Here is a 9,516-nt window from a genome sequence, read left to right on the forward strand (position 1 = left end):
ACCTTTTAACTATTTTTGTCTCACTGGCCCTCCGTTAAAAAATACATAACGTCGTTATGTTTTTTCCGTAGTTTCAAACCGATGTTTTAGGGCTTTTGATCGGAAGAACGATATGAGTCGACTGATGTAAAACTTATTTCGAAACGGTGATTCAAATGGCTTGATTTTTGTTAATTGGAAATTCAAGCACCCGAATTGAAACATTGTTTTAAGTACCTGTGGAAGTTTGCTTGAGTTTGAAAAGGGCTGCATGGTGATGGTGGTACTCATAGGTCGGAAGGGCCAAATCAAAGTTCAAGGGCACGTCGACCAGGTACCCAACAACATAGATACTTGCACCAATCAAGCCCCCCCCCCCCCCCCCCCCCGGGTGAATTGCTTTGGTTTTGGGGATGTTAGTAGTGTCAGCTTGGAAAAGCCGGAATAGGTGTCGGGTTTTCTTGTTTGGGCTTGTTCATTAAGAAATGAAGTGTTTTCGTTCTTGCCCGTCTGTTAATAGTATAAACAGAACGGTTCATGAATGTAAAGGAACACAAATGAACGAACATAGTAGATGAAAGAAATAATCAGGTGAATATCAACTAAAAGTACACGTAAGCATCAATATGCTGCGCCTAAAAAAAATCATAAAACTAGATTCCTAAATATTTAATTAATACACTAATGAATGTAAACAAACAAAGATAAACAAACATAAACTAACGAACAAATATGTTCATAACACAAATAAATAGCTTTTCATTCTATAGCATTATTACAAAGACAACAGAAAGTTTGGGGATTAAGAGAACAAATTTTAGTCCAATAAGACATCTTAAAGTAAATCTACACGAATCCTTCACGCGGTCAAAGTCAACGTCAAAGATTCAAATGCCGATCCCCCAACACCAGGAAAACAAAAACGTATTGGCGAAGACGAGCTTTTCACTACTCAGCTACACACATACCCTTCAAAATATGATTTCATGTGTATGCATATATTAATCACCTGATATGTAACTCTTACCCTCGTAATACTTTCTCTCACTTTCTCCCTTCCTTTCGTTACGTTTCTGAAAAGAAACCTGAGAGTTAGTGCAAACCCATCTAAGATTTTAGGTTTTGTGTATTGTAATATTTTTATTTAGAATCAGATAAGTAGTTGTAATAATGAGACATCATTTGTTCGAGTGTTCGACAAAATCTGATTTAATGATGATGTGGTCAAAAAGGACACTTTTTTATGATGGTAAAAAAAAAAGAGAGAACATTACACAAAATGACCAAAACGAAATGGTGTAATAAACCCTTAAAAGATATAGATGCTTTTATCAAGTATAACAATCATATGTATTTATGAATTGTTTATCAATAAATATATATAATAAGTGATATAACTAAACTCAAATAATAACAATATATAAAAAGAATTTTAAAAAATGTTTGGTTGTTAAGAGTTCTTAAAGTTCTTAAATTATTTATGAGTTATTTTACGATATATAATATGTATTAACTTTACCTAATTCCATTCATATAAGCATATAACAAGCTGAGCCAGCTCACTCACACCCCCGAAGTTTGGGTAATTACTGCTTATAAACATTATGCAGTCGAAGGAAAGTAAAGGAAACCTGATAAGCCTCATGATTTGATACAATCCTCTTTATTATTGTGCTTGTAGTGATGTCAAGAGGACTTTCTAAAACCTTTAATATGTCCATACTTCTTGGAACATCATATGGATCGCGATCATCCTGTCAGATCAATGACAGAAAAAGTTAATGTCAAAGCAGTAAAAAAGATATATTTAAAAAACACAAAGCTATAAGCAATAAAATATAGGACAACCTGCATGAACAGAAATGAGCTATACATTTTCTCTGTTTTCGAAACAACCTTAAATCATACACAAAATAGAAACTGATTTACATGTTATTATCGCTTTTAGGAACAAATGATATTCCTTTAAGGACCATAAAAGATTTAATTGCACAGTTTGGGGACTAAAAGCTTGACTCCTTAAAGGGTAGAATGGTCCATTAAAAAAGATTTAACAGCTGAACTGCCAAATGCTATAAGTTTCAAATTTAAGCACCACCTATGTAATTTTACAAAGTTAAAAGACGAAATCTTAACTTCGCATAAACCACAGGGACGATTGATCTATTTTACTCAAATATAAATAAGAATAAATATAACTATTTCAAACTAGTACATGTACTTTTTTTTAATTGTTTTTGCTCAAGATTTTTTTTTCCATATGTAGTGACTAGCGTGACATCAACCAGTGCCACATCAGCAAATTACAAATAGTATAAGTAAAGTTCATTTCTATTTTGTGCAGTTTGCCCTATAATTTATCATACCTTTTCATAATCATCATCCTCTGCGACTGTACCATGGACAACCAAAGAGATATTAAAGGTTGTGATCTGCATAATTTGTTTAAAATAAGAGCGATTAAGATTCTCTTTAATCACACATTCATGAAGTTTGGAACACCATTTATAAAAAATCGGATACTTACTATGAATAGAACATTATGTGTAATTGTGCAAAGACGATCCACAGTAATAACATTATTTTTCTATTGGGTTATTATAAGTAACTGTTAATATTTATTTACTATGAAATAGGTATATACAATACTGTTAGTGTCTAGGAAGGGTAAATATGATATTATGAAATTTAGAAAGATATATATGAAATTAATCCATATGTCTAGACTCAAAAGACCGCAATGTAACTTTGAAGGGGAATAAATGATGTATCTATTCAATGAAAGGAAGTAATATTATGAATTGTAATTTAACTCACCATATCTTTCGAAATCTCCCATGGAGCACCAATAATAACCTCGTCCACATACCGACAAGCCAAAACACTTAAGCTTCTTTCATGGAGGTTCATGATTGGACGGTGGGCCCCTCTATTAGCACTGAATTAACAATTAAACAATTTATGTAAGCTTCACAGCCGAAAACCATACAAGATGCTAAAGGTAGCAAGATGGATGAGTTGGAGAACAGATCAAAACGGGTCAGTTTGGTTGAAATGGGCTTGGACAGGTTGTCCCGCTTGTTAGTCCATTAAGAAAAAAATATGATTAGTTAATGTGTTAGTTATGATCATGAAAACAATAATATTAAAGCAAAAATCTAAATCTTCGAATAAATTATTTAATAGGTTGTATACTTTATAAATATACTCACGCTCCCTTTAACAAGCTTGAATGCTTGATATCCTCCAACCGTTTGGCATGTTTGAGATAAATTGACCCAAGTAAATGGGTCAAAATTGAGACCTTTACAAGATATCAAGTATGGCTTGGGCACAGGATTTATACTTTATAAACTACGTAGAACTTTTAGAAACATGTAATCTTTCATTTTCTAGGAATAACATGGAAACCAATATAAATTGTAATAGTTCTTTAGACGTTACCCTAAATAAATCTATAATTGGTCATTGTTCTGTACGGGTGACTATAATCCTGATTATAAACAACTTTTAATCCCACTTACCACCATTTATGTATTTGAAAACTTTGTTTGCCTCATTCTCTTCTAATATGTAATGGTATATAAAATCTGAAAGCATTTTTCAATTGAAGGTAGAATTATTCACATACCTCACAGTTTGATCTGTGTGGATCCCAACAAGCAGAAAATCACCAAGCCCACGAGCAAGTCTGAGAATCTGTGAGAACACAATTATCTTTATTATCAAAGGTTTTAAACACAAGAGACGCATAAACCAAATCATAACAATAAATCTTTGTCAAAATATCAACTACTGGTATCCTAATTATGGAAGTCCAAAAATTACTTTGTTAAGTAACACTTGATGTGAAACAAGCAAAAAGATAGATTAATTTCATATACTTCCTTCTAAAAGCTCAAAATTCCATATATAATCGCAGTTACCCTTTCAAAACTTCTAAAATACCATATTGATCCACTCCATAGTAAAATAAAAAGAAAATCAGTTAACTATAACAATCTGTTTCAAAGGAATAAACAAATTAGAAAATATCATTACTATGAATCATCTTAGCACATAATGTCCACTTCATTAGTTCAGTGAAACCTACTGACATAAGGAACTCATCTTAGTTTAGTTACTATAAATTTATGTAATTTTGTTATAAAAAAGGCAAATATGATTTACAAAATTCAGAATGACATATATAATAGTTTGAACTTTTAAGAGGGAGACAAAAAAGAATAACAATAGATAAGCAGTTATGTGATACAATCATATAAAAAGTATCGTACCTCCACATGTCCAGCATGGAAAAGGTCAAATGCACCATCTATATAAACTATACGAGCATTAGGTCCAGCTCCCTGCAAAAAAGAAAAAAAATGATAAAAAACTTTGAGCAATGTAATCGGATACTTATAGCTACCTAAGTAAACTTGTATTAAGGGTCAAAAAACCGCCAAATTTGTTGAAGAGGGGATGCCGATGTATAAACATATATGGCAAAAATCATACAGTCACATAATTTTGTGCATATCCCAATAACTTGGGATAATATATGTGGAGGCATCTAACTATACAACTTTTTCATTAAGGCCACACACACACACACATATATATATATATTGAAATTACTTGGTTGGCCTTAAAAGATTTTGAAAAGACAAGTATATTATACTTCAAATAACTAAGGGCATTTCATAGTCCGCCGTGTTCTAATTTTCAGTACTCGTAAAAGTGGCGTTTCTAACAAAATTGGACATTTATAATAATGGTCATGTATTCATAAACATGTTGCACAACCTTTTAAAAGAAAGTTATCATTTATGTTTAAAAAAGTTACAGTTTTCAATAAAATTGACAGCTTGTCAAGAAAAAGGTTGCATCGGATCTTTTAATGCAACTGTTAAGTTGAACAAAGTTCCTTTATAATCAAATGCAACAAACGTTAAAAAGGTTACTTCTAAAAGGTCGCATTAGACTCAGTTTCTAGTATTGGCTTGAAGATGTTGAACTACAAAAATACTTGGGTGACCTACAAAGTATCTTCAACGTATAGGTGGCTTTAATGAAGAAAACTGAATAATCACGTTGCCTTCACATACACTATCCCCAATACTTCTATACTTTGTAATCTTTATTTTTCCGATATTGCCCAAACATCTCAATAATGTATGATCCTTTGCCTTTTGGAAATGAGTTGGTATCGATAATTTCCTTAATCCATATAACTTTATGAAACATTACTGGCTAGAAATGTGAGATATTTGAGTCATGTTTGTAATCACTTTATATAGTATAGCATAAGCAAATCACGACTGTAAATGCTATAGCTATTAGCCCCTAGAAAACTGCAAATACTATATTAATGAGCACCTTTTCATTAGAAAACTGAACAATCCTGCGAGATGTAGGAAGAAAATGAGAGACGCGGGTCCTACTTCCAGAGCCACCATCATCATATTTCTGGTTGTGACCGTGGCTAAATTGTCTTTGCAAAGAAGCATGACTAGGGCTCTCACTACTTCTCTCACGTACACAAAGAAGCATCCGCCCTGTAATTATCATATTGCCCCAAAAAAATGAAATTTATAAACGTTTACTATGACGCATTTCCATTAAGTGGCGAATTAGATGTTTGTGTGGAACGTTTACTGTGGCGCATTTCCATTAGTTCTAATATTTATTGAGTTTTAGCATTTATCTAGGGGTGTGCATGGGTCGGTTTGGGTTTTGGGCCAACACAGTAACCATTACACCATTACAGAACTTTAATGATAACCGATCAACTATGGTTAAATCAGTTATGGTTAATTGGTTTTACATGTAGATTAAGTTCAGTTAAGGGTTAGTTAACCGTCAACTAAAATAGGTCAAGAAATGTTTGGGCCTGACTAAAATAGCCCAAAACAATGTATTGGGCGTGAAAGTTTGGGCTTGAAATTATTTAACCACTTACTTAATTGTTATTAGACATTTGGGCTTAAAAAAATGGACTAAATCTTCGATTATGGATTGGTTAAAGGTAGTGGGTCGGGTCGGTTAACCGTGGTTTACTAACTCATGGGTCGGTTCGGTTAGGGCGATAATGGACAAAATCTTCGTTTACGTTCATTCACTTAAACATGTTTACTCCCGTTCGTGTACTTTCATTTAATTACGTTGTTTAAGTCTGTTTATTTTCATTTAAATGTTTTAGGCCCATTACAACTTGGTCTGGTTTTAAAAACTTTTTAGGCCCAACGTTATGTTTGTTTGTCAATGTCGAATTTGTTATAAAAACGAAGAAAAATGAAGTATAGTTCTTACCAACAATATCTGTGCTTGATACACCCTCAGTTCTTTTTATTTGCTTATAACGGCCCGCTTTCTTTGCAAGGGCATATGCATCGGTTCCATCAGGGAGAATGCACGGATCATCTCCATGAATAATATAATCTATATTATATTCATCAAACAGTTTCCTCATAAATTCTTCGGTTATAGCATAAGGTGCATCAGGAATGACTTCATCAACCCATTTCACAGCACTAACCATAAGCATCCTGATATAAATAAATAAAAAAGGTGAAAATCATCACATATTTAATGTATTCGATGCTATAATAAACGTAATCGTTTATGCAATTCTTGACAGATAAAATATGCTTACCTTATTATGTATTGATGTCGATAATATTCATATTCTTATTATTCTTTTGGAGAATTACGGGGTAGAACGATGGAAGAAAACCCAGAAATCAATCAGAACCTCAATGGAAACACACAACAATATAGGATTTTAGAATAACTAACTTAAAGGGGCATAAAACCTCAATGCATAATATTGGTTACAAGCCAATAAGAATATGCACAGTTGGTATACTAGTTAGCACGACAAAAAACAAAAGCAAAAGAAACCTATCAAATGCAAAACTAAACACGTAACAGGAAAATAGAAGATAGAAAAACAAGATTACCCAAATGCAAAAAAGTTATGTGAGCATTCAATTTCTACATAATTTGCATGTGTAATTGTCAAACTTACATATATAGCATCATAAAAAGCTCAAGAGATTGCCATTTATGTGGGAATATCTATTTCACACCTTTTTTATGTTGAAGTCATCTGGACGGTGGATGCCATTTAAATTTAGTTGCATCCATCCTTTGTTATCTAATTTTCACATAAACTTTATCTACGCAACAAACCACATTAATTCAAGAACTGCCCATATAAAGCAAAACACAGCAAAAAATAATTCCCAAACACGGAAATGAGACGGTGTAAACCTATAAACTACAAATGTCATTTCCAATTTCCATGTGTTTAAATGTTATGGCGATTTATTATCCCGTGTTCACTTTTAGGATTACTTCACTCAGTGTGGCACTAATTTTGCCCTCAAGTCCACACAGGCACACGATGAGATAATGCCCTTCTTATATAATTCCTCATCTTTCACAAAACTCACAGTAATTAAAATAATATCGAGCAATGCTCTTCCTAATTGTAAATCCCTATTAGACTAGTTATGTTCTTATTTATCATTATCGTAGTGTATAGGGTATTCTTGTGTGATGTCCAACTCTACATATAAGGGACTATGTAACCCTATTATGAACAAAATCAATATACAATACACTCCTTGGTTTATCAATCCCCAGAGTATCGATTTTCAAAAAATAACACGCACAATTCCGACCAGTAATGACCCTGTCTACCATTGGTCAGCTACGAAAACTAATCATCTATTCAATTTTAAGCTTATAGCACCCTTTTTCACTCTACTAATGGTATCTATATTTACCAAAATAACAACACATAATTAGATAATTCAGAGCTGGCCCAAAGAGGGTCGAGGAATCCCGATAGACCCATAATTGTTAAAAAAAATTATATATAATTTTGTTTTAAAACATAAGTGTAGAAAATGAGTCCTTGGTGCAATGGAAAGAATGGTAGTATATGGAATCAAAGGCCATGGGTTCAATTCTCATTGGTGGTGTTTTTATTTTGATAGAAAAAACTTTCCTTTGTGTTTCATATGAGCTCTTTTAGTAAGTTTTTATTATTATTATTATTATTTCTTTTTGCTTTGGTCCGTGTTAGGCGCAAAAAAATTGGTAAAATTGTCAAAATATTTATCACATAATTAAAAAAGTGATTTAGAAGCCCTTCGTCCTGAGACGGCCAGAAGTAACCTAAATAAAAAGCAGTAGACCTAACAGCATTACAAAGCAAATGCATAAACTAAATCACTATAAAACAACACCAGCTAGAAATAACCTAATCTAGATTAGTCCATACCATTATTATTATTATTAACCTAAAACAGAGTATTTTTTTTGACCTAATTATAAAACCTAAAAGTGAAAGTATGAATTACCTTTCATTGAGAGGTGTAACCGGAGGGCCTTTATTAGCAATGATTTCAGCGTCGCTGACAACTCCCACAATCAATTCATCTCCCAGAGCACGCGCTTGGCGGAGAGCGTTACAGTGGCCGTAATGCATCATGTCAAAGCACCCGTCCATGTATACTCGTACCGGCCGCTTCTTCTTCCGATTGAGCGGAGAGAGTTCCGGCCAGGCGGCAGTGGTTACCGCCACCAACGACAGTCCGGCCACCAGACCTCCGATTAGCCATGTCGCCAGGAATCGCTTCGAAGAAGGTTCTAGACCTGAAGCCATCTTGATCTTGATTGATTGATTGATTGATTGATCCAAATAATATGTGTTCGTTTTTGCCCTTGTTCTGATACTATCACCTCACCTTGTGGTTTGCCTTTTCCTTTTCATTTATTCTTCCCTTTTTATATTCTCTCTCTCTCTCTTTTTTCTTTTCTTTTTAAAGCCAACGAATACAACATGAATAGAGAGGGATACACTTATTATTCGATTGCGAGAAAACACTAGCACGAAGGTACGATAACGCGGTGAGATAAAGCTTGTTTAGTGCAAAGATCCAACTAGTCAATGTCACTTACTCGCTTACTCTTATAATATCCCTCGATGCCGTCAAAACTAAATGCTGGAGGCAGAAATCGAACCTGACCAAGTTTGTCCTTTGTCACTCCACATCCACAGTAAGCTCATTAGCAAAAATAAAGTTTTTTTATTCTCTTTTGGTTCCCTTTTTCTTTTTCTTTCGGCGTAGCCTAAATGTTTTGTGCCAAATATATCGTATAAGAATAGATGTCAAAACTTTGAATTGCGCGTTAACTCATGCATCGCAACACGTTAAAGCGTGATATAGCAAAGTTAAAACTAAAATGTAAATCATTGTCGTAAAAAAGAATAACCAGGTTGTTTCGATACGAAACAGGCTTAAAAAAGCTTTACTGACTTGTTTGTCATGCTTAGTGATTTAGATATTATCGTGCGCAACTTCATACTAAACAAAACATAAAAGTCGTCGTGTATACAAGTGATGTGTAAGAATTGTAAAAGTCGTCTTTTAATTGGTGTATATAGAATATAGATGAACTTATTTCACAAGTCTATTTTGTTTTTGTGATAGTATATTTTCTTATAAAAACACACTCACGTGTTACTTTTGTATTTTCTCG

The 9,516-nt window shown here is 33.4% G+C and overlaps 1 protein-coding gene across 1 annotated transcript; it reads right to left on the bottom strand.

Moving 5' to 3' along the window:
* Positions 1-752: 752 nt before the first annotated feature.
* LOC143635729 (ethanolamine-phosphate cytidylyltransferase-like) lies at positions 753-8,638 on the bottom strand. Its single transcript, XM_077103486.1, has 9 exons — positions 8,334-8,638; positions 6,274-6,509; positions 5,341-5,519; positions 4,257-4,328; positions 3,611-3,678; positions 2,797-2,917; positions 2,346-2,411; positions 1,611-1,733; positions 753-1,052 (listed from the first exon to the last, which is right to left on the bottom strand). The coding sequence occupies exons 1-9, from the start codon at positions 8,636-8,638 to the stop codon at positions 981-983; spliced, it is 1,242 nt and encodes a 413-aa protein (XP_076959601.1). The 3' UTR covers positions 753-980.
* Positions 8,639-9,516: the final 878 nt, after the last annotated feature.

Source organism: Bidens hawaiensis, unplaced genomic scaffold (assembly GCF_021521415.1).
Source record: "Bidens hawaiensis isolate Kalapana, Puna unplaced genomic scaffold, B.hawaiensis_p1.1 tig00007678_1, whole genome shotgun sequence".
NCBI lineage: Eukaryota > Viridiplantae > Streptophyta > Magnoliopsida > Asterales > Asteraceae > Bidens > Bidens hawaiensis.